This window comes from Ochotona curzoniae, unplaced genomic scaffold, assembly GCF_017591425.1.
Source record: "Ochotona curzoniae isolate NIBS_2020 unplaced genomic scaffold, NIBS_Ocur_1.0 scaffold_4506, whole genome shotgun sequence".
Taxonomy (NCBI): domain Eukaryota; kingdom Metazoa; phylum Chordata; class Mammalia; order Lagomorpha; family Ochotonidae; genus Ochotona; species Ochotona curzoniae.
Window position 1 is genome coordinate 38,382,480 of NW_024467119.1, and position 25,956 is coordinate 38,408,435.

At 42.0% G+C, this 25,956-nt stretch overlaps 1 protein-coding gene across 1 annotated transcript in view; it reads left to right on the forward strand.

Annotated features, from left to right (window-relative positions):
- The window catches only part of LOC121147065 (microsomal triglyceride transfer protein), a 59,641-nt gene extending 45,401 nt beyond the window's left edge, over positions 1 to 14,240 (forward strand). The window contains exons 13-18 of the mRNA XM_040966765.1: positions 1,322 to 1,419; positions 1,519 to 1,640; positions 3,520 to 3,747; positions 8,929 to 9,053; positions 11,274 to 11,444; positions 12,865 to 14,240. Coding sequence (XP_040822699.1) covers positions 1,322 to 1,419; positions 1,519 to 1,640; positions 3,520 to 3,747; positions 8,929 to 9,053; positions 11,274 to 11,444; positions 12,865 to 13,033 — 913 coding nt within the window. The 3' untranslated portion in view covers positions 13,034 to 14,240. The remainder of the gene's footprint in view (positions 1 to 1,321; positions 1,420 to 1,518; positions 1,641 to 3,519; positions 3,748 to 8,928; positions 9,054 to 11,273; positions 11,445 to 12,864) is intronic.
- Positions 14,241 to 25,956: the final 11,716 nt, after the last annotated feature.

Genomic DNA, 25,956 nt, shown 5'->3' on the forward strand with positions numbered 1-25,956 from the left:
CAATTGAAGTTGAAAACCACAGGCCTGGTCCATAGTTTAGCACTTCTCTAATGCAGAGTATGATCAGCACACTCCATTTCTCTCAGTTACTCTTGCTGGATTAACTTCTACCTAGTTCCCTAGGCTCTCTTCCCAGATTCACTGATAGATGGTACTCTTCAAAGTGGCGCCCACAAAGCTGTTCCTCACTGAAACTGAAGACAAAACCAAAGGGAATGTGTCTTTCCCCCTGAATTACACGCACAGCATTACACCTTTGGGAACAATAAGATTGGAGAAGAGTGGGCACATAAGATTACCACTCTAACTCTCAAAAATTCTCTGCCTCAAACCCAGGTCTAGATTTCTTGAGTTGATAATTTGTTTTGCTCTTCTGCTGTAATTTTCTTGCTAGTGGTACTCTTAGTGTTAGGTGATCAGAGGTGGGAAGATCTCAACACTAATTGCATAGAAAATATGCAGGCATGGGGTAAGGATTTAGAGGAGACAATGGTTTCTGTATGTTTTGAACAGTATTTTAAAAATTATTTGTTTGACAAGCAGAGTGACAGAGACAGATGAGAGAAAAAGACAAAGAGGGAAAGAGGGAGAGAGAGAAATCCCCTGCCACTGGTTCACTCCCTAAATAACTGGTACACCTAGGGCTAGGTCAGGCTGAAGCCAGAACGTAGGAACTTCATTCAGGTTTCCCACGTGGGTGGTAGGGATCATCATCTACTGTCTCCTATATGCATTAACAGGGGCTGCATCAGAAGCAGAACGACTGGGATTTGATCTGGCACTTTAATATGGGATGACAGGGTGGAATGGAATGGCCTAACATGCTGTGCCACAAATTCCAGTCTTTCTCCATGGGATTTTACAGAGTTCTTAATGTATTTGAAAAATTCTCGGAATGGATTCACACATGTTTTAGCCAGTGACAACATTGGAGGATGCAGAAAAGTAGTAGTTTGGTGTGACTTTCCTGGAATGTACTTACTGTCCAGCACCAGAAGCATGAAGCTCCACAGCACATGTGTTTCCCATTCCTGAGGCCCCGTCACCCGTGTGCTGAACCCTTCTCATTGCTGGGCAACTTCTCCTTGATGCCACTGTGATACCAAAGTGAATTTCAAATATCTGAGGAATGAATGGGAAAGCCTTAATCCTGATGCTCACGCTCCAGCTGGCACCTCCCCGAGCCTTACAGAGGCATGAGGAACATTTGCACCCTCCCCGCCTTTTTTTTTTTCCACTGAGGATTTGGGTTTTTTCCAAAGGTGACTTGGGAACCAGCCACTACCATGAATGTGCAGCTTTTCTTTCCTATGTGTTGCAGCAAAATGGTCCGCCGCGTTCTGAAAGAAATGGTTGCACACAATTATGATCGTTTCTCCAAGAGTGGTTCCTCCTCCGCCTATACTGGCTATATAGAACGTATGTAACACACAGAGGACCCCTTCTTCCATGCTCCTCATCCACTTGGTGTTGTGAAACTGCTGTTGAATCATGGGGGTTGTGTTGTTTTGTCATTAGGCAGTCCTCGTTCATCATCCACGTACAGCCTTGACATTCTGTACTCTGGCTCCGGCATTCTGCGGAGAAGTAACCTGAACATCTTTCAGTACCTTGGGAAGGCTGATCTTCATGGTAGCCAGGTAACTCATTTTCCATGGATTTTGCTTAATAAAGTATGTAAGACATTAGTCTGAGGCAAAATAAAATACATATGCAAATGATAATTAGAATAAACTGATGGTCGCTGCTGTCAACATGTTGCCTACAATTCCATCATCTGAAATAACCTCCGTGGTTTCTTGTGTCTGAGAAAGTTTTAAATGTGAACTGAAGCCCAAGAAATTTGATTCATGGAACTTATCAAACATCCATTTTCTTTTCAAAGAAGCATGTATTCTTATAATCGAAACTGTGCCATTATTTCTCACATAACTAAGAAAATTATTTTTCATCTAATTGAAAGGCTCAGAGATTGAGAGTGTGTAAGTGAGAAAGACAGAGAGACAGAGAGAAATTTTTCATCTTCTGGTTCATTCTACAAATACTCTCAACAATGAGACCCAGGCCACGCTAAAGCCAGGAGCCAGGAACTCCAACAGCTGGGAGGAGGAGTAGGGTCTGTCATGTGGGTGATGTTGGCCCAAGCGATAGGGCCATCTTCTGTTGCCTTCCGGGTAACATTAATAAGAAGCTGGATTGGAAGCAGAATAACCAGGACTAGAATTGGCACTCAGAAATGGTATTAGGTATCCCAAGCAATGGCTTAACCCCCATGCCAAAACTCCCACTCCATTTATCATATAAACTTTGTTTCATAATATTTTATTTTTGTTCACAACTTCAGTCCCTATATCTAATCCCTTCTAAATGTTTAATTCTAGAATATGTTTTCTTATTTTGGATACTGTTACAAAGAGATTGATTCCTCCAAATAAAGCCTTGCATAAAAGAGCACAATTCTCCTAAGAGTCGGTTAACACTTCCAGGAAACAAAAGAATGAAAGTCTATATTTTACTGCTGGGTGATTACTACCCTTCAGTTTTACCACAGAGTAGGAAATTCACTTCTTTTTTGGTCTTTATTCACATCAAAATGTAGCCTTCTAAATAAAGCCATTTAAACTTTCAGTACTATAAAACCTTGAGTTCTCATCAGTATTACATGACCACACCCATTGATAGCAATGTCCTCAGAATACCATGCCCTGTTGTTGTGCTGAGGAATCCCCATCTGTTTTCTGATGGGCCATCTGAAATGCCAAACACCCACAGTGAAGGGGCTGGGTGAGAAGTACAGGGGATATGTTGGATTCTTCTGTGTGGTATCGTTCAGGGTGTGAGCCCCCTGCCGCTGATCAACATGTAAAGGTGTGAGTTGCAATTTAGAGAGGTCCATGCCATTAGTAGGCAGCAGACTTGACTTGATGGCTGACACCTCCCTGTCTCCTTCCTGAGGTCCTCCAAGACAACTGATCCATTATATAGGACAGTCTGGGAAGAGGAAGAGGCTTAATATGGATCAGCAGCCCTTTTTCTGTTGAGGGCCACTAAAGGCTTAAAAACTAGCCTGCTATAAATTCATTAATTTTCAGGTCCTGCATACAGTTGGCTTAACAGGCCATAATGAATTATTTGGAGGGCATTAGATGGCCCTCAGGCTAGATAATCTCTCCCCTTGCATGGCATCATAAAATGGAATGGCACGTGGTCCTTTTGTAGTCAAGAGTTTGCATTCTGTGTCTGCTTTTACTACCTGGATGAACCAGAGGTGTTTTTGCACCTCATCCACCAAATGGGTCATATTTGAACTTCAAAAATGTGGTTGTGAGGACTAAATGGTGGGAAAAAAAGCCAACTCACCCAGATTTAAATACAGAAGTTTATTGTTGTTGCTTTTGCAAGGCAGCTGCAGATCTTCGTGTTTCTGACTCTCTGTAAAGTTCTAGCTCAGCAGCCTCATTTATCATTTGCAGAGCAGCCAGGGGGCTTGTTTAAACATGGTCCTGATTTTTCTCTTAGGTGGTCATTGAAGCCCAAGGGCTGGAGGCCTTAATAGCAGCCACTCCTGATGAAGGGGAGGAAAACCTTGACTCCTATGCTGGCATGTCAGCCATCCTGTTTGATGTTCAACTCAGACCTGTCACTTTTTTCAACGGATACAGCGATTTAATGTCCAAAATGTTGTCAGTGTCTGGTGACCCTGTCAGTGTCGTGAAAGGACTTATTCTGCTAATAGATCATTCGCAGGTAATTCATTCCATCCTCAGGTATTTACTGAGTACCTAACATGTGCTGGGAACATTTTCAAGTGTGCTGTGTGCTAGAGGGATACAAGACAAGTGCTGCCTGTCATGCAGCTCACATACTAAGCATTTGATCCTCTTTGGTATTTTGCCCATTCTCCTTTCCTTTATTATATGTGAACAGCACTTTTTTTTTTTTTTGCATTTTTTGGCTGGTTAAGTTTCTTGCATCAAAGCAAACAGAAAATGCCAATGATAACAAAACCCGGAAATTTGGAAGACAACTAAGGATTCATCAAAGTAGAGAGGGTATAGCTCTTGGGCAATTGATAATTGTGATTAGGAAGATAAAACACTTGAGAATGGCTTGATAAAGCAGTTTGGTTTTTGTCATGTGTTAAATATTTGGGAGTGGATAGTTCATGCTGAGTATGGAAATCTTAAGCTAGCATCAGAATCCACATACTTTTCCTTCAGTTCAGCCATTCTTTCTTGTGACTGTTAATCTCTTGTTCCCCTATGATGACCAAGTGACTGCTTCACTTCTAGCACTGCATCCTTACTGTCATAAAGAAGGGAACAGGTGAGAAGGTGAAGGGGTCACAGAGTCTGACTTCTTTAAGAACTCTTTTGGAAGCCCTTTCTAGAATTATGTTAGCCCTTTCTAGAATTATGTTGACCCAAACTGTATCATATGGCTCTCTGTAGCCACTAGGAGGGAAACTGGTGACTATAGTTTTGCAGTGGGCATAGGCACATTCTGATCAGAGTTGTTTCTGTAAATATGAATGAAAAGGAAACAAGTATGTCCCTTGATCCTCCAGTTGACATGAAAAACAGCTCTCAAATTATTGAGTTTACATGGCATAATTCCATTTTAGTTTTCCCGAAGGAAACATCTAAATGCAGGGATAGAATACTGAAGAAGTAGACCACACGCTATCCATGGGGACAAAGTTCTACCCCACCTCTGACTGCCCAGCTGCTCATTAACCGTGCCTGATGTTTTGGATTAGGCTATTCAATTTTGCAACTATATAACTATATATAGTATTCCAGATCTGGGTTGGCAAGTTTATGATGTGAAGGGAAGGAAGTAAATATTTTGTACACTTTAGGCCTGCATGCTCTCCTCAGTAATCATTCAACTTTGTTCTTTTGAAAAAAATTTTTTTACTTATTATTTTGAAAGGACAGATTTACAAAGAGAGGAAGATCCTCCATCCACTGGTTCATTTCCCAAATGGCTGCAATGGCCAGAGCTAAGCCAACCCAAAGCCAGGAGCTAGACATTTCCGAGTCTTCCACACAAGGACAGGATCTCAAGGCATTAGACCATCATCTTGTGCTTTCCCAGGACATGAGCGGAGGCTGGACGGGAAGTAGAGCAGCTGGAACATGAATCGGTGCCCATATGGAATGCTGGCACTTGCATGAGAAGGATTAGCCAGGGAACCATCGCGCCAGCCCCACAAATCTGTTCTTATAGAGCAAAGACAACCACTAGTAAAATATAAACAAATTAGTACAGTTGTGTTCCAATGAGATTATTGACAAAAACAGCAAGTAGGTCAGGCTTTCCTTCAGGCCATAATTTACTAACACTAGATTTGGATTATTTTAATTTTATTTTCTATATGTTAAGCCAGCACACCTAAGGCAAGGCATATTCCATAGGAAATTTTATCCTGTAGCTATTGAACTTGAGCATCTGCATGTGTCAGGTTGGAGTTTTTGGCAGATCTGAGGCTATTATACAAATAAGCCGTGCAAGGCCCCCTGGCTCTACAGAGCACTCCAGTAATGCCATCCTAGCTTCAGAGGCACATACCACTCTAGGTCAAGTGCTGACATTGAAGGAAATATTGGCAGTGAGCAGTGTGTCACAGCCACCAGGGCAGATGGAATTACTGTGTGCATATTCTTTATCTCTCTCTGTCTTTGACTAATTGGATTACTCTTCAGAGAAGGCTGTCTGGTAAAGTCAGTTTAACAAGGGACTTCTCTTTAGGCAGTGTAGAGAATTCCATCCTCAATGGAAGCAATGGGGTGAGTTGTCAAGATGTCCTGTCTGAGCTGTAAAAAACACCTTTGAAACCAGAGAGGTCACATTAGCTATAAATGCAAAATTCTAGTTCATAGGTAGGAATCTGAATAAATATGCCCTTTCTGGGTCAAACAAGAACATGGCCTGAGCTCTTCATTGAAATATTTCTTGGAACGTTATTCTTTGCATACCAAGAGAAAGTTACAGGTTTGTGATAGCTTTGTATGGTAGTAAAAAAGTCTCCGCCTTAGAGATAGTGTAGATATTTACTCTGAGTCCAAAGTGTAGCCTGTGGGTCTGATTTTTTCCACCCAATCTTCAGATATACTGCCTATCAAGGATAAGTGGTAAAAGGCTAAATAAATTACAAAATGTGGAACTTTGTCACATAGTGACAGTCTAAAAAGGTAGAACTACCCCACTAGTTAGAACTAGACCCTTTCATACAAAAAATTGTGATTTAGCATTCCTTCAGGGAGTCGGTATTCTAGGTTTAATAAGAATGTCCAAGAAAATTCCTCTCCAACTTCATGTAAGATTCCTTCCAAGGTCCCTTTGGATGAAAGAAATGAAATCTTTCTACAAGCTTAAGGCAGACCTCACAACCCGCTGTGCAATGGAAATGGTCTGTGCCCACAAATGACACACTGTCTGAAACATGTGAAATGTTCTTTTTCATGGTCCTTGCTGTGTTCTGACAATGCTCCTAACATGTGATCCATGAAAAGGCCATGGTCTGCATCACTGGGCTCTGCTGAGCTGGGTAGACTAAGAAGGTTGTGATTTTCAAATTGGAAAGAAAGGAAAAAATGCAGAGAAAGGAATGCTTCTGAGGCAGGGCTGACAACAGAGTATATTTTTTAAGAACAATCACAAATAAAATATTACTTCAGGGAGTTCAGATCTCTTGGTTCTGTGATTCACAGGGATAGGCTAAAATGTAGGTATGGCTACTGTGGTTTTCTCCAGAAGAGTTGTGTTTCTTCACATTAGTTAGAATGCATGAGATTCCCTGTGTGCCATAGCAACTATATTTTTTTGTAGACTTAATACGTCTCTAAGGGCTATTTCCTAATGTGTCATGAGCACAGCAGTGAGAATCTCATGTCTCCCTTCTAGAGTGTCCTTCACTAGCTTTGTGCCAAAATATTACTTTTTGAGCTTACCTGGTAATAAACTAAGTCCTTTTCCCAGAAGTTATTGCCACTTTTTTTTTTTTAAGGAAGGTGAGCATTTAGAACTATCAACATAGTTATTACAACAAAGTGAAGTCATAACATTTATGATGAGCACATTTAGAGGTTTTTTGTTTTGTTTGGTTTGGTCTGAGTAGGGTGATTACATAAAAAAGTGGTTATGCTGCCAGCTGCCCGAAACTCAGGATCTTTGGAGGAATATCAAAAGTAAGGATATTGCGCCTTTTTTATAAGAATTTTTTATCACTTCCATCCAACACTGTCCCCAGGCAATGTGACTCTAATCCAGCTGAAACATTTTTTCAGCCAATAACATCCCAACTAATGTACATGCAGAGTGCAAGAATTGAAGGCTAAATGCAGGCAAATAGCACAAAACAATGGATTTCAGACAAACAAAACTTGCTGAGGGTGGTCTATGTTTGTAAATGATTACTGTCCCCCTGGAAGATGCTGTTGAATTCATTTGGGAATTGATTGTTAATTCAATATCATTTCAAATATCAAAGAGTAGGGAATTAGGGCTTGGCTCAATTGTCTCCCTCCTCTTTTGCTAACTGAATTTAGGTAATTTCTACAACTTGTATAAGGCAGCATATTTTTTTTTTTTAGGCTTACGGTCTTTTTTTTTTAAAGATTTATTTTTAATTTTTATTGGAAAGGCAGATATACAGAGAGGAGAGACAGAGAAGAAGATCTTCCGTCCAATGATTTACTCCCCAAGTGAGCTCAACGGCCGATGCTATGCCGGTCCGAAGTCAGGAGCCTCTTCCAGGTCTCCCACATGGGTGCAGGGTCCTGTCCTTGACTGCTTTCCCGGGCCACAGGCAGGGAGCTGGATGGGAAGTGGGGCTGCTGGGATTAGAACCGGCGACCATATGGGATCCCAGGCATGCAAGGCGAGGACCTTAACCACTGTGCCAGGCCTGGCAGCATGATATTTTTATCCTATGTTTTATCTGTCAGTTAGGGTGCAGCTATATATATATATATTTTTTTTTAATGAAGATTTATGTATTTGTATTAGAAGGGCAGATGTGGAGACAGAAGGAGATACAGAGAAAGATCTTGTATCTGTTGGTTTATTCCCTAAGTGGCTGCACAAATTTAGGCTTAACCGACATGGAGTTAGGAGCAAGGGACTTCAGGATCTCCCATGCAGGTGCAGGGTAGGCTTTAGGCCATCGTCTACTGCTTTCCTAGGCCACGGGCAGGGGGAAGGGAAGTAGAGCAGCTGAGATGTGAACCCGTACCCATATGGGATCCTGGCATATGCAAGGTGAGGAGGATTTAACCACCGAGCTGTCATGCTGGGCCCAGCTCTGTATTTAACACAGCATATAACTAGAGAAGTGCTAAAACACCTCAAGGGATCACTTTGTCCAGCTCCCTTCCCACTCCCAAAAGCCATTGCTGGATTTCTCATGATGATGTTTTCATTTTCCCTTGTCTTCTGATGCTCAAATTGAGGTGCAACAGCATCACCCAAGCGCTCTGCTCTCGTAGCATGTAATTCAGTAGATGTGAGGACCCTGAGAGTCTGCAGTTCTAACCCGAATGATGCAAGTGCTGCTCTGTAAAGGGCCACATCCTAAGGACCATTGTTTCTTCCAATCGGAGGCACTATCTGCAAAAAAAAAAAAAAAAACCTTCTCAATGAATACTTCACTTCCCTAATAGTTTTAATTGACTAATTAAATTAGCAAATCAGCAGAGACTACTCCTAGTGATCAAGCTTAGAATAGAATGCTGGCTTAGAGAAAGACTCCAATAGCAACAGGACTCAAATGGCATTATCTACAGTGTGGGCTAAGATCTAACTTGTGCAGGGTTGGGAAGCAGGGTGGGGGAGTGGTGGTAAGTATATTGTAGTCAATCTCATTTTTATTATCCTATATATACACCCATGTATAATTTTTATTGATTTTATTTTTGCTTCTAGGAGCTTCAGTTGCAATCTGGATTAAAGGCCAATATCGAGGCCCAGGGTGGTCTAGCTATTGATATTTCAGGTGCTATGGAGTTCAGTCTGTGGTATCGTGAGTCCAAAACTCAAGTGAAAAACCGGTAAGTACAATATGTTTAATGCTCTAAACAAACAAACAAATAAAAAATGTAGAGATGCATTTTGACACTTATTTAGGTTTCTGACTTACGCCTTTTAAAAGTTTATTTATTTTTTATTGGAAAGGCAGATTTGTACAAAAGAAGGAGTGACAGAGGAAGGGAGATCTTCTTTCTGCTTGTTCACTCCCCAGATAGTCACAATGGCCAGGGCTGAACCAGTCTGAAGCCAGGAACCAGGAACGAGCCTGCCAATTCTAAGTCTCCCACATAGGTAGAGGGTCCCATGGCTTTGGGCCATTCTTTGCTGCTTTCCCAGGCCTTAAACAGGAAGCTGAATGGGAATTAGAATAGCCAGGGCATGAACCGGTACCCATATGGGATGCCAGCATTTGCTTGCAAAGGGTTAGCCAGATGAGCCCTTGTGCTGGCCTCTAACTATCTGACTTTTCAAAATCTGTGCTATCCACTTGTTGTCATTATTAGATCATGTCATTGAAACTTACTGCGGGAAGTCATTCTGTCCACAGTCACTTTTGAGCAGGAGAATACTCAAGGTTTACTGCAACTCAATCCAGAACTGTCCTGCTTGGAAAGACCCCACTCCACCCTCCCTGACAGTGGAAAGAGAGTTGTTCTTTCTTTATTCTGTTCTAGTAGTTAACAGTACTGATACGAAGTCTTGTTTTGAAGCAAACATTTTACTTTCTCATTCTTCTTGGGATTTAAAGCTTTTCCTCTTTTGCTGTCCTTGGGGATAAAAGTTAAAAGATGATCTCTCCTGTGCAGAATCCACATCTTAACTATGAGGAGCATGTGTGTTTTTCATCCACCTTCCCCTTTTTGCTGAGATTCTTTAGCTTTTCTAACCTACCTAGGGGACCCAGTGAATGTGCTATATTTAAAGTGTAAAAAAAAACTGTTCATGAACCAAGGTGATAGTTAACATTCTGTGTGTTACAAAATTGAAGAAACAGAAATGCAATTTATTTGTCATTTTGGATATTTAGAAATGTAGAGTAAAAGTGAGATATGAGCGATAAAATTAGAATTGTTAATGTGTTTTCAACTCTGAATGAAGCAACTGCGAGCAGCCGAAAAATGGCCTGTGTAACATTAAGGATAACACCACAGATGCACTAAAAGGAATTAACAGAAGGAAAAAACAGAACTGGCTATCAGGGATTCTTTTTGTATCAACTATCCTGCCCCTATTACTAAAGTATTTTTTAAACAGGAGTTACTTCAAATTAAAATCACTTGAATAATTTTCAGAGAAAAACCAACAGCAGGAACAATAACAAAAAATATGGATTTTTTTAAAAAAGAACACAATATTCTACTAGTATCACTACTGTCATGAATTCATTTTTCATTTTCAGTTGCTCATTCATTCATTTGTGTATGTACACATATATATTTGCTTGCTTGTTTTGTTCTCCTTAAGCCTTTGTTGAGTATAAGGCATCAGAATGTACTGGAAGGGATTCAGAGGCTAAACCTCTGACCCACCTACTCACTGATGTCAGCAGAGCAGTGGTCTTCATTTGACGAGAAGAATTGTAACCCTTTTAAAGAGTGTAGTTGTACGGCTCTGATGGATTGTGGCAGTGATTTTCCGCAGTTTAATTGAAAGTTCATTCATGAGCAGTTGTGGGGTTAATTCTCATCATTATTCACGTCATGTAACCCGGCCGCTCCTGTCTGTATCCTTCTCTGGAGAGCCCACCATGAATGCCCACGATAAGACTGGTTCTTTGAAACACAATATATTTGAAGTGTCTTGACAGTCACATACATATGCTTCTAAAGACCATTTGAGGAAAGTAACTGAAATAGCTATTATGAAGCCAACACAGAAATAGTCAAAAAGAAATTTTTATAAACACCAGGTGTCTTCTTGGTGAATTTAGACCAAGATAAGCCATTTCTAAGATAAGCCACTTATTTCTGTCTGGGTAGAGGACTAGGCTTATTTTAGTCCTGGGGATGCTTGTACCAAACGCTGTGGTAGCTAAGTGCTCAGGGGAATGGCAAACTGCACTGCTGGGCCTCTGGGACCAGTGAGGTCCTGATCATGAGCAAAACTCTAAGTGCATATAGGTCACATCTCAGGTCTTCACAAGTCCCCTTACAGCATCAGGAGCTCAGACCTTATGAAATTATATTTGTGGGTTGAAATGTGATGCTTACAGAGGTCTCCTGTTAACATCAAATCTTTAGGGTGGCTGTGGCTATAAGAAGCGACATCACAGTGGACTCCTCCTTTGTAAAAGCTGGCCTGGAAATCAACACAGAAACAGAAGCTGGCCTGTTGTTCACCTCCACTGTGCAGTTTTCTCAGTACCCGTTTTTAGTGTGTATGCAGATGGACAAGGCTGAAGCTCCTTTCAGGTAGGTGTGGGGTTCACGCAATGGTCCAGTGTCAGCCCCATCTCTCTAGGAACTTGCATTCCATTTCTATCATCTCTTGGAGGTAAAGAAGAAAGGAGTAGAAACCTTAAAAGATGAATTTTCCTCAAAGGAGTAAAAAATATTGATATCATTAGTAATTCAGTTCCTAGGATACCAAGAAAATCTAATCACTACTTTGTTTATTTGTGGAGACAGTATCATATTCTAATTCAGAAAGAGCTTATCAAGGAAACGAGAGTGTTTGATTTATATAGGAATTGCCAGGTAGTTTGAGCTAAAATAAGACATGTGCCTGTATCAGCTGGTAACTTCACAATTGTCTCTTGGACAGAAAATTCAAAACAAAACATCTACAAATCCATTTACCATTGTTTAAGGGTCCAAATGAATTCTCAGTTTTCTAGGCATTCCTTATAACAAGAGCTTAACCTCCTTTAAGTTTTATTTCAAATTTCAGTGCTCAGAATTTTGAATTTTTAAAAATTGCTTTACACAATTCCTAGTGTCTTAAAATCCAAATGTATAATTCTACATCTCTTCCATCTAGAGCCTAGCCCTCATTTACTCTGTGTCCGTTAGATCTGGAAATTGTCTTGGAAACAGTACTATTATATTGTGCTGGAATGCTTTGGGTTTGGGTAGCAAACTTTTCAGTACTAGCTAAGGTCTTGTTGACAAGCACTGTCTAGCTATGAAAACAACCCTCATACTTAAAATAGCAAGCCATACCTTACATCATCTTCATTGATAAATAAATCAGAATTAAGATTTTCGCTTCACTGACATGTTGTGATTCATGTAAAAATACATCAATGATCTCAGTACAAATACAAAAACACTTTAAAAAATTCATGGAAAAAAAGATAATGCACATTTTCCCCAAACTTTTTGAAGTGCCCTCATATGAGTAGGTTATATTTTCATAGAATAAGAAATGATAAAATATAATTAAAGTAGGTATTGTCACTGCTGTATGTTCATGTATGTTTAGAAAACTATCCATAAATGCATTAAAAATAAAATCAACTTTCCAGTAATGCAGGTGGAGTGAGCATCAACCCAGCTCCAAGGTACTGGTTTGTTCCACACATCACTAGAACCAGAACTCTGGGAATGTTTCCCTGCCCACATTCTCAGTCTACTCTGACTGGCCTTGCTTCTTTAGAAGGGGAATGTCTTCAAGGTGGGGTTTCTGGAATGAGAAGTGGCACACATAGCAAAACTTGCAAAGCTTAATGGGCTCTTGAAAAACTAGATGGCAAAACTCCACATTCCAGGTATTTGAACCAGAGTTGATATAATCTGGATAGAAGAAAGTCAGCTCCCTCATGGGAATAGAACTGTACTGTAGTGCCTGGCACACATGTGTAATTGTGTTATCACTGCTGTTGTTATGCAGGCAACTTGAGACCAAGTATGAAAGGCTGTCCACGGGCCGTGGTTACGTCTCCCGGAGAGGCAAAGAGACTGTGCTGCCTGGATGTGAATTCCCGCTCCATCAGGAGAACTCTGAGATGTGCAAGATGGTCTTTGCCCCTCAACCGGATAGTACTGGCGGATGGTTTTAAAACTGACCAGTGATATTTCACTTGAATTTGTCTCCCCCAAAGGGGTATAATGTGACATGCCTGAGTACTTGCTCTCTTAGAGCAAAGTGTTTACATATTTACCCATATTTAAGGTTTTTGTAAAAAGCTATAAAATACTTCAGTTGATTCAATTTGGGTCCTGTAGCATACTACCTGTACTGTCACTTTTCATCATATGGGACACTTTCAGCAATATTTTTTCTGATGCTTCTCCCAAATACCATTGGGCAGAGGGAAACTGGTTCTGTTCTAAAAGGAAACTGACATTTGTTAAAACAAAACCAAAATCGCAGATACTCAGGAAAACCCAGTTTTGTTCTATAATTATCCATCAATGTATATGAAGCCCTTGGTAAAACCTTGAGCATGCTTTGCTTTCTACCAAATAAATATATAGCCTATTTGGAAGAAAGGAGAGATCATTGTTTTATTCTCCTCTCTCTTCCTTCCGCCTTCCCTCCTCCACCTCCCTCCGCCCTGTTGCCCTCCCTCTTTTTGAGGGTTGTAGGAGAGAGAGGGCTCAAGATTTCTGCAAGACTTCTGCTAGCAAGTTCCAGAGTTGTTGTGCATGTCTCCTGTTACTGTTAGTTTTGTTAAGCAGTCAGGTAGAAGTCATCCAGAATTAAGACTTAGGGTCTCCCCCTTCTGCTGCCCACAAAGTGAGGTTGCCTCGTAGCAGATCAGACCTCTCTACCTCCAGTGCTACAGCAACATTGGACTGAGCAGCTAGGAATTAAAAAAAAAAAATGTCTATCAGAAACTCTGTAATACCTCTTAATATTTGTGTATTTGTGATTATAATGTGGTAGGTACACTGTCCATTGTCAAACACATCTCTGTATAGTCATCAGTTTGTCTCTGCTGTTGTATGGTGGAAACTTTGGCCTGTTTGACTACCACCTGCACAATAGCCACATTGAGAAATTATTGCTTGCAAAAAAAACCAGTGGATTTGGGCTTCTAAAATATGAATTTAAGAGAAGAATGTCTTTGCATGAGTTAAAACAACCATGATGAATATTTTCAAATATTTAATAATGAAACAGATGTGTTTACTAAGATCAACCTCAAGCAAATAACAGGTGTCCATTTGCCCATTCAGCATAGACATAAAATAGATGTTTTGCTGGTTCCACTTTAGTTTGTAAATTCAAAAATGGAAGTGTGATGAAATAAAAATTGGAAATCTTACTGGATCTCTTTTATCTTTCATTACTTCAAACTCAGTATTCCTCTGCTCTTTGCGACCATGGTCTGTTATATGTTAACATAGTAAACATCACAGTCTTGGTGATTTTAAAGAAGTTTATTTAGCTCGTGGTTCTAAAGATTGGATTATGTCTAAGTGTTAGGTTGTACAGTGTCTAACTGAGGGCCTCCTTACTGTATCATCACATGGCAGAGGGCTTAATGGGACAAGGATAAGCTTCAATCTCTGTCTTTTTAAAAGTCAGCTAATTGGCCTTCAGAGGTTCCACCTTCATGACCTTATCTACTCCTAATGTCCTCCCAAAAGACCCACCTCCAAATACTGTTACCATGTGAATGGGGATTCAGTTTCTAGGACACATTCAAATCTCAACACTTGCAATTCCTGAACTCAGGCACAAGCAGAACTAAGATTTGATAGCAACATAGACCAGACCTGAGAGGCCAAAGCCCTTGGGAAGAAGTGCCACATAAAGTAGCAGCAATCAGACTCTCTTTTTTTAAGAAAAAGATTTATTTTTTATTTTCTTTATTGAAAGGCGGATATACAGAGAGGAGAGACAGAGAGGAAGATCTTCCGTCCGATGATTCACTCCCCAAGTGAGCTCAACGGCCGATGCTATGCCGATCCAAAGCCAGGAGCCTCTTCCAGGTCTCCCACGCGGGTGCAGGGTCCCAAAGCTTTGGGCCGTCTTCGACTGCTTTCCCGGGCCACAGACAGGGAGCTGGAAGGGAAGCGGGGCTGCCAGGATTAGAACCGGTGCCCATATGGGATTCTGGGGCGTGCAAGGCGAGGACCTTAACCACTGCGCCACTGTGCCGGGCCCAATCAGACTCTCTTAAGGAAATTTGACTTGGAGAAAAAAATATCATCACACTTTCATGGCTCCCAACTGACACTCTACTGCTATTACTGAAAAAAAAGAGAAAGAATCAAAGTCTGAGGCACGGGTGCAAGGAAGACAACTTGGTCTAGGACATCGATGGAAGGTATAGTGGTCTAAGGAACTTTAGCTAGGAGGTGTTTAACAAGGCATATCTGGCATGGGTGAAATGTAGCATAATAATTTCCTTAAACATAACAAATTGGGTGCCCCATACATAAATACTTTGCTGCTTCCAAAATACTGACCTGATTGATTGAATTAAATGCTCACATGGAGAACTGACTGAAAGAGAGAAAGAGAGAGAGAGAGAGAGAGAGAGAGAGAGAGAGAGAGAACGCACTTCCATCTACTGCTTCATTCCCCAGATGGCCCACAGTATTCAGGACTGAGCCAGCTGAAGCCAGGAACCAGGATCTTCATCTGGATCTAACTTGTGGGTAGCAGGGGCTCAAACACTTGGACCATTTTGTGCTCTTTCCCAGACCAATAGTGGGGAGCTGGGGACCTGGATCACAGGGAGAGTAGCCCAGGACTCAAACTGGGATCTTAGGAGATGCCAGGATGCCAGGACTACAGGTGGCAGCTTAGCTACATTTATTATAAATGTTTCACTATTCTCCAACCTATTAAAAATAGAATTGTGGTTTTTCAATTGTTCATTGATAATATATAGAAATATAATTTTGGCCCCAACTGTAGGCAACTGCTTAGCTTGCATTGTATCTAGGCAAGTGTTATACTGCTGGGAGAAAAGTAGCCAATAGCTAGCAGACATCCTGGATCTAGTTAATGCAGAATTTGTGTTAACTATCTCAGTGTGCCAGCATAGTTGCTATTCTATTTTATTTTTTCTTTAAAGATATATGGGGGGCAGATGCTTGCATGATAGCATACAGGCACTGGGGACCCACATAAGTCTCCTGTTGGACAGGGCATCAGGCTGCACAGCACACCACCAAAGGACCAGGCTTGGGGATCTTAGGAGCACAGGGGGCTTGCAGGCATATGGTACTGTGGATTGCTCAGGGTTAGTGAGTCTATAGATGTATGGGAGGGAGGACTGCTGAGGGAGAACATGACAGGTGAGGAGTGACTTCTGGGGGACTTTAACCAAGTAGGCTACTGCACTTCAGACAAATGAGGGGGCTGAGACTAGGTGGTTTAGAAGAGGGAAATGAGAAGACCTCTTGAGGCCAAACCAACACACCCACCTATGTGGGATACCTGAGCTGAGCTGGTTGGTATCAATCACCATCTACTGGCACACACGAAAGCTGTGGCTGGGGGTCCTACCTGGAAGGGATCCCACCTCTGGGCCCACCAGTGAGTGTCAGGGCAGAGTGTGGACCATGTTAGGTTGGGCCATGACACTAACCAGTTCACAAAAGAACTGGGACTGGGAACAGATTCTGTGAGGGATCATGGGCTCACCTCTGGGGGGACTGCCATACCAGCTATTTGCTTGAGGGTTGGGGGTGGTGATGGGCTAAGCTAGGCATGACTCACCTACACTCATGGACACTGGGGTTGGGAACAAGTCAGGCTGGACCAAGCTGTAGTACCCATAGACACACCCCAGAATTGGGTGTGGGAGGGCTGAGCTGGATGTCCACCAGCACATGCAAAGGCTAATACTAGGGCAGGGTGAGTGGGGAGGACAGATGATACTGGGTAAAGGCCTAGCACCTGCTGACACATGTGAGATCTGTAAATGTACCAACTTAGGGAACCCCCTTGGCAGACCATCACTCCTAATGGTGAGCATGTGAGTTAGGGCTGGATGCTGGTCAGGCTAGACAGGGTTGTTTAACTTGTTGGCAGGTATGTGGGTTGGCTTTGGGGGATGGGAGTGGCAGTGGCAGAGATTAGGCAAAGCCAGACCAAACCAAACAATAGCACACTGGCATGTGTGGGAGCCCATGCTGGGCTAGGCTAGGTGTTGATACCTGCTGAACCATTTGATAGCTGGATCTGGGAATGGACCAGACAATGTTGAGTTGTGGCACCAAGCAATAAGCTGCTGTAGGTGTGGGTTGGTTGGACAAGGCTGCTGTACTTGCTGGGAGAGGATGTAGGCCAAGCACCAATAGGTGTAGGTGAGATCTATCACTGGGAGGCAACCTGGTAGAGGAGTTTGGGAAACTCCTCTGTCAGGATGCAGTCTGGGCAGTAGATTACATGAATCAAGGCTGGGATCAGCCAAGTCCAGGCCAGGTTACAGTACTCACTGGCATACTTGTGACTCAGTTCTGGGAGTGGGGTAGGCTGGGCCAGTTCACAGCACCCAGGAAGATGTGGAAACCAGGATAGGGTGCAGGACATTCCAGATCAGGCCACACCACCAGGCAGTTCACATTAGGCCTGGGACTGGGGATTGGCTGGGCTGGGCTAGGCTGCAGCACCCACCAGCATGAGCTGGAACTTGGGGCAGGCTGGGCTGGAACAAGCTGCAGCACCTGATAGTGAATGCCGAGGTGAGGCAAACCATGCCAGTCTAGGCCACAGCTCCCACCAGCACACGTAAGACCCAGGACGTAGGGCGTGAGCCCAGTTGGTAAGCTGTAGGAGGTCCCCTGCTAGACCGCTGCTCTGGCTGGTGAGTGTGAGAGTTGGGACAAGGGGCAGACCAGGCTGGACAGGACTACACAGCCCATTGGTCTGCATGTTAGCTGGTTTAAGGAGAGAGCCAGGCTGGGCTAAGTGACCATGTCCACTGGTACATGCCAGAGTGTGGATTGTTTGGGCTTTGCTGCAGCATTGGCTAGCAATTGGCAGGTGCTGGGAATGGGGGCAAGTCCTGTCAGGCTAGACCATATAATCACCTGGAGAGTGCAAGATCTATGGCTGGGAGTAGGCATAGTGAGAAAATTGCAGGCACCTGTCTGATGGGCTACAGTTCCCACTGGTGAGCATAAGAACAGGGAGGGAGAGGGCATGACTGGGCATAATGGCACCTACCAGTACGAGTGTAGGCTAGACCATGGAGTCATTTGTGCTGACCTGGGCTCCAATGCCCACTTATGTGTACTAGAGCCAAATGGAATATGGAACGGACTGAACCAGTCTGCTGCACATACTGCCATGTGCAGGAACTGGACCCAGGGGTGGGTCTGATGGGGGTTATTGGAGGTAGACACAACTAGGCTGCAGTTCCCATTGATGTGTGTGAGGGCCGAATGTGTGGTGGGCAAGGATAGCCTGAACCATAGCATGCATTGGTTTGTATATGACATGAGGCTGGGGACATATCTGCCACCATTGTGTATGTAGGCTGATGTGGGTGATGGACTGGGCCCGATTCTGCAATGATTGGCACACAGAGAAGTCAGATCTGGGTTCACCTCTGGAAATATTTCTTTGGGTCCCCTCCCCTCCCCTGCCCAGCTGGATCACTGGACTCAAAACTCCAACCATTGTGAAAATCACAGGATCATGGAGCACATGCATCAGAACTGGGACTCCACAGTTGTTGAGGCCTGTGTAGTAGATGGCATGCCCAGATGCTCATGAAGGACATGGCAATCCATTCATTAGGGCCTGCAGAAGACATCTAGTACCATTGAGGGCAGAAAAGGTTGGACAGCTATCCCAGATTAGTATCCGAGCAAATGGATGCTCTAAGGTGGACTGTTTTGGTAAATGGACCTTGGAAGAATTTCCTCAACCTTGGAGCAATGAGATTAACAGCATCTCAGAACTACCGGAACCACTTGAGCATTATCCTTGGAACATGCTTCATATTGGGATCCTGAAATGACGTCTGGTAGCCATCCCCATCCCTGGGTACTGATATGGTTAGGCTGCTGGATGTGGCCCTCTGCTCTTTTCTCCCCACTTTCCCCAGATACAGAAGGAAAAAAGGATATTGGAAGCAGTTGTCTCATCCACTTGCCCCCATTCCTCAACCCTCCCCACCCTAATTGATGGCCCACATGGGCATACATCCTTCTCAACTATGTAAACATCATCAAAAGTAAAATGAATTATTATTTAAAAAAGAAATACAATTCTGGGGTAGGATTTGTGGCACAGTGGGTTAATCTACCATCCAATTTCACATAATTTGGCTTTGAATCCTGTCTTTGCTTCCAATGTAACTTCATGCCCATGCTATCCTGGAAGGCAGTAGGTAATGGCTTGAGAAACTGAGTCCCTGCAATTCCCATGGACATACGAACCCTGCGTAGCCCTGGATATTGCAGGAATTCATGGAGTGAACCTTGAATGGAAGAAGATCTCTCTGTTTCTCTCTCTCTCTCTCGTCTCCCCTTTTCTCTCTCTCCCTGAAATTCTTCAGTTTCTTTTTGTGTATTTATCACATGTGTGTCCAACCCTGCTGGAGCCCAATAGCTTTTAGTATATTTCTCAGAATTTTCTAAAGATCAAAGATCATGTCATCTTTCAGTAGAGATAGGTCTACTTCTTCTTTCCCAATATAAATATCCTGAATGGAGAATCTCCAGGACAATGTTTAATATCAGTGTTGAGGGTAGACATGGCAAGGATGGTGCTGGGGAAAACGTGGGTGGTGGTGATGGTGACAGCAGTGACAGATGCTGGAACTGCAGGACATGACAGGGAGGCCCAAATCCTCTAGTACTACCTCTAGCTCTATTTCCTCTAGTACCCTAGCTCTATTTCCATCATTAAATATATTTGAAACTCATAAAATTGTATTGCAAAGTTTGAACCACAGCCTAAGTGCCTTCCCACACAGAGAGGACATCTAGTTCACTCAGGTGCCTATCCCAATATTAAGCAACTGTTTGATATTCTGAGTAGCTGAAGCACCTGTGTTCCTTATTAATGTAGTTGTAGTTGTCCTGTAAGGTAGTGGAGAGAGGGGAATACACTCCCACTACTGCTTGCTAAGTGATCCTGGGCATGCAACTCAATCTGTCCTGTCTAAGGAAGATATATATAAAAAAAAACCTATTTTGCTATGTTGTTTTAATGATTTGTAGAGATAATAAGGGTAAATCTAGTGCCTAATACATAGAGGGGTTTGGTCATTTTTTTAAATATTAGAGATGTATTGGGCCCAGCGTAGCAGTTAAAGTCCTCGCCTCGCACACACCGGGATCCCATGTGGGCGCCGGTTTTAATCCCAGGAGCCCTGCTTCCCATCCAGCTCCATGCTCATGGCCTGGGAAAACAGTCGAGGACGGCCCAAAGCCTTGGGACCCTGAATCTGCATGGGAGACCCGGAAGAGCTCCTGGCTCCTGGCTTTGGATTGGCTCAGCTTCAGCCATTGTAACCCTTGGGGATGAACCTTCGGATGGAAGATCTTCCTTTCTATCTCTCCTCCTCTCTGTATAGCTGCCTTTCCAATAAAAATAAATAAATCTTTATAAATATTAGAGCCATATGTATGTTACCAAGGATTAGCATTGCAAAAAACTAGTTTGTTACCACTTTATTTGTCTCTCCTTCTAGAAATTCATCAGAGAACATAGTGGCCATTTCCTCTCTGCTGCTCAGGCCTTGGGGAGGCAGGGATGTTATATGCAGCATCCAGGGAGGTGGGAGAAAGGGGAATGAGAGGGATTTACAGTAAGTTCCTCCTACCATTGCTCCATGCACGTTCAAACCCCTCAACCTCCACATCTGTAACATAGGTCATTGTGACGATAGTCTGCTAATGCAACAAGTGCCAGACATGCACTTAATAAGTATTCATGAATATTACTTCTAACGCCTCTGTAAGGCAACATTTCATATTTTACAGAGTATTTTTTGGATTATCACTCATGACCATTAAGGGTGTAAGGCAGGCGACCAGTTTGTTGGATTATTTGTTTCTTATACAATCAGTGTTTCAACATTATAAAAATTATACTCCCATTTTATCAAAAGCATGACTGTGTCCATTTCTCCACACATCCAAATGAACCTCAGCGCTCACTGATCTCTGCCTTTGCTCTCTGTGAACAAGATCATTGCCAAGAAGAAAGAGCATTTTTTCATGAGGAAACATGGAATTAATCTAAAATTCAGCCACAAAATAAAAAATTTTGCCCGCACCATAGGATAGCTGAGAAAGGAGCGTAAGGGGCAGATGGGATTCTCAGCTTCCACAATGAGCACAGGCTGCTGCTCAAGTAATCCCACACGGCCGTCAGCTGCCCACACCAACGAGTGGGATTTCCTGATTTAGGATTTGAACTTCACCAACAATGAGATAAATGAAGTTTTTTCTCCTAATAAGGTAAGTCTCATCAGGTATTTCATGATAGTAACAAAATCAAGCAGTATAAACACAATGATTTATATTAAAAAGAAAGACGTGTTCTTTCTCTGTCATCTCTCCCAGCTAGATAATTGTCACATTGCTCCAAGACAGAACATCCTTGTTCTCCGTCACCACCTGCTTCATCATTAGCTTCTTCTGACTCGGGTCCTTGCAGGATGACAGTTCCGACATAAAAACAACATGGGGTGATTTGAGAAGGGCTCAATAAACTTTATAAAGACATGTAATCGTAGAGCAGGAATCCCTGTAGTGCAAAATCCTAGAAGGAAAAATTCTGGGGGTAATCTCTGTAGTTAGTTTGTTGGGGGAGGGCGTGGGAGGAAGAAAGCCATGAGGTAGGGTGGAAAGCTCCTAGTGAAATTCCCGCAGACATGATGTCACACGGCCTTCATCTCCTTGTCTCCATCGAGAAGGACATTGATGATTTACTCCTTGAGCAAACAATGTATGTAATTAAAATAACCTTGAATGGAGTAGCTCTTATTGATGCTGTGTGTAAACTGCTTTCTGCCTAAATAATGCATGTGAAGCTTCTATTGCAGCTCACAGTTACATTGCAATCACCTTATAAATACTTTGGTGAATCAAATCTTTTTTTTTAAGATTTATTTATTTATTTATGGAAGTCAGATATACAGAGAGGAAGAGACAGAGAGGAAGATCTTCCACCTGCTGATTCACTCCCCAAGTGGCCACAATGGCTGGAGCGAAACCAAAGCCAGGAACCAGGAGCTTCTTCCAGGTCTCCCACACTGGTACAGGGTCCAAAGGCATTGGGCCATCCTCGACTGCTTTCCCAGGCTATAAACAGGGAACTAGATGGGAAATGGGCTGCCAGGACACAAACTGGTGCCTGTATGGGATCCCAGAAGTGCAAAGCAAGGACTTTAACCACTAGGCTACTGTGCCAGATCCTGTAGCAATAATCTCTATTGATGCTATTATTCAGTTCCACAGTGAGACTGCAAATTTGAGCTGTTTGATTAGTACAACTGTTTCATCTGGTCCCATGCCATACCTGTTGCAGCACATTCACGTGGCTAAGATATGAAATTAATCTGGGTGTTCATCTCTGGAAGAACCATTAAAAAAACACAGTACCTACACTTTAAATGTTGTGTGTGTATACAGGTAATTAAATATCATTCAGTCATAAAAGGAAAAGAATTCTGTCACTTGCAGAAACATAGCTGGAACTGGAAGACATTGTGTTAAATGAAATAAATCAAGCACAGAAAGGTGGCCACTACATATTCTAACTTATATGTAGATGTGGAAATGTTAATCTCATAGACTTAGAGGGTAGAGTCACAATTACCGCAGACAAAGAAGGGTTTGGAGATGTAGGAATGTAGAAAAGATGGTCAGAGTACATGGGGTGCGATTGGATATGAGAAATGAGTTCTGAGTGCTCTGTAGCACAGTAGGATAACTAATACTGACAAGAATCAATCCCACAATAGCTTTGAAGGAGGATTTTGAATGCTTCCACAAGAAGAAATGATGTATGTATCTGAGATGATAAGATATGCCAATAACTCTATTCTGATCATTATATGATACATAAAGGTATTGAAATGTCACACTGCATTCCATAAAAATTATACACACAGTTGCTATATGTCAATTAAATTTTTTAATTATATTTTAAATATTTAACTTGATAAAAATTTCACCTTTGGAGGTACTTTAGCTAGTTATTTATCTTCCCTTACAGGACTAGAGTTAGTCTAGGATGACATTAGTAATCCTTTGCTACCTTCCTATTAATAAAAGTTTAATTTATTCACAGTTGGCTTGGAACATCATAAACCTGTAAACTATTTTCACCTTTCTATTTTTACTAGAAAGATTCCTGCCATAATCTTCTAGGATTACATATAAAAGTGTGGACATTCTTTTTCCAAAATAGGCTTTAGTTTTTAATTACCTGATTTATTTTGTGGTTTTTTTTAAAGATTTATTTTATTTTTTATTGCAAAGTCAGATATACAGAGAGAAGGAGAGACAGAGAGGAAGATCTTCCATCCGAAGGTTCATTCCCAAGTGAGTGCAAGGGCGAATCGAAGCCAGGAGCCAGGAGCCAGGAGTTTTTTCCAGGTCTCTCACACGGGTACAGGGTCCCAAGGCTTTGGGCTGTCCTTGACTGCTTTCCCAGGCCACAAGCAGGGAGCTGGATGGGAAGTGGAGCTGCCGGGATTAAAACTGGTGCTGATATGGGATCCCTGGCATGTTCAAGGTGAGGACTTTAGCCACTAGGCCACTGTGTCAGGCCCCCTGATTTATTTTGTAAGTCAAAATGAATCATCTCCATTTTGCTTGAGGGTATCTGTCTCCCAGTCTTTGAGAGTACTCCCACACAATTTGCCTCAAGATTACCCAGTGAAAACCTAAATGGAATAGTAAGGTTGTGGTGTGACATGAATCTTTCAAGTTGTTAAAATAAGCAGATTTACTTGCAGGTAGAAATATTCTCACATGTACCTCAATAAAGAAATAAGACACTAGCCTTTTAATGCAACCCGAGGGAGGTATGGCAAAAATAGAGCAGTTATTGGATAAACAGGCACCTCTCAGAAACTAAAGTCATATATACCTGACCAAAGTCTTCCTCTTCCTTTACTGCTATGAGAATATTTTATACGGTATTTGTAAAGTGCTGTGTACTGTTCCAATTACCACCCAGGTATCAAATCATTTCCTTTTCATAGCAACTCTTTCAGGCAGGAACCAATATTACACAAGCTCTGTGTGTGAAGAATTGAAAGACGGGCAGATGTAGTGGCTTTTTCAATCTCTCGCAGCTGGTGAAGGGCATCAAGACTTAACCCAGGAGTGTCTCTCCATCCTTTATGTAGCCATTGTATGTTGTTGCCTAAGTAGGATTTTGAGTTCCTAAATGTAGAATTAAATTCCTTCACTACATTCAGATTCCACATTTCAATCCTGCCACACTTGAACAATTCTGCATGCACAACACGCTCTCTTGTCCCTGCACTGCGTCTCAACAGTGCTTAAACTTGCCATTGCTTCCTCTCTTCTTATCGTTCCCCCTTTTCTTCTGTCCAGATGGTTCATACCAAGCTACCTCCTTCACATTACCTGTATAGTATCTTTCAACTATGGAGATATCTGTTGCCCAGATATTACATATAATGGTACTTCTAAAGATTCATGGGGAAATGCAATTAAAAGGTATGTTTATCTTGATAAAAAATTTTTAAATCCATGTATACATATAAGATATCTTCAAAAAGTTCATAGAAATGTATATTATGAGAAAACTATACAGGGGTCTCAAAGTAAGTTTGAGACCAAAGTATTTTGCACCAAAGTAAGTTTAACTTTTCATTTTGTTTCCACAAACTTTTTGAAGCTCTCCCCTCTTTTTTTAGTTTTATAACTTTGTTGAGCAGTTAGTTTTTACCAGCATTGACTGCAGCTTTTTGAAAAATAGTGACAGGTGCAAAGGCAATTCAATCATACAAGTTGACTGATGACATCCCCTACCTGGTAACCAACCTTGCCCAGTTGTCTTGTGTAATTATCTTTTAGTTGTTTCTTTAAATTTATTTTTCTTATCCAAATACCTTCTCCAACAAACTGCAAACTCAAGACAACACATGTAGTTTTTGGGCTCCCGTGAAGTGTTAAGTTGGTTGTTAACTACTAAACTACTCTCAAAGGATGCCAAGACTTTGGTAACTTGAACTGTTCTTCTGGATGACTAAGGTACATTTGAAGTAACTTTAGAACCTCCAAAGCAAAACCTCTTGGCATGGTGTTTTTCCCATTATTGCCCCCACCACAGAAACCACAATAAAGTATAAAGGGTCAAAAAATAAAAGCTAGCGTAACTTGGCCTATAAGGAAGACAAACAGTATTTCTTAAGCAGTATCTTTTAAAAATGATCATTGAAATTCTGAGAAAGACATTGATTTGTCTCCTTTTAAAAATATATATATCACTGAGGAAAATGAGTGTTGAGATGGAAGGTGTCACTGGGGATTAAAGCATGAACACGACAGGTCAAGTGTGGAGCCCTCTGCCCAGCAAGTGGCCACCAGTGTTCCCCAGAGGCTCTGTTAAGGCACAGAACACTGCAACCCCGGAGTTGGGCTGAGTAACTGCACTGAAACTTGGAAAACAGGCAAGTCTGGGGATCACACATTTAGAGCTGACTGTAGAGAAATTTGACCTGAAGTCAAATTTTAAAATACTAAAACCCTTAGCCATTCCTGATGTTTATGAACTGAGGGGAGGGAAACTGGATGTGAACATTAAAAATATTTAGTGCAAATAAATGTTTCTGCAAGCTGCAAGGAGCCTCTCATCCTTCCATTCCAAACACTGAGGGTGTCGTAATAGGTTTCATAATGCAGTATTTATATGGTAAAGCTTTGTTTGAATCAGATATTTCTATTCACATCAGTGGCTAGAAAATATGCAGATGGAAAATGGGGAAGGAAGGTATCTTGAAATGTCATGCGCCAAAAATTTTAGCTTTAAGAATGCTGATATTCTTCTATGTAATGATCCTAATTAGAAGAC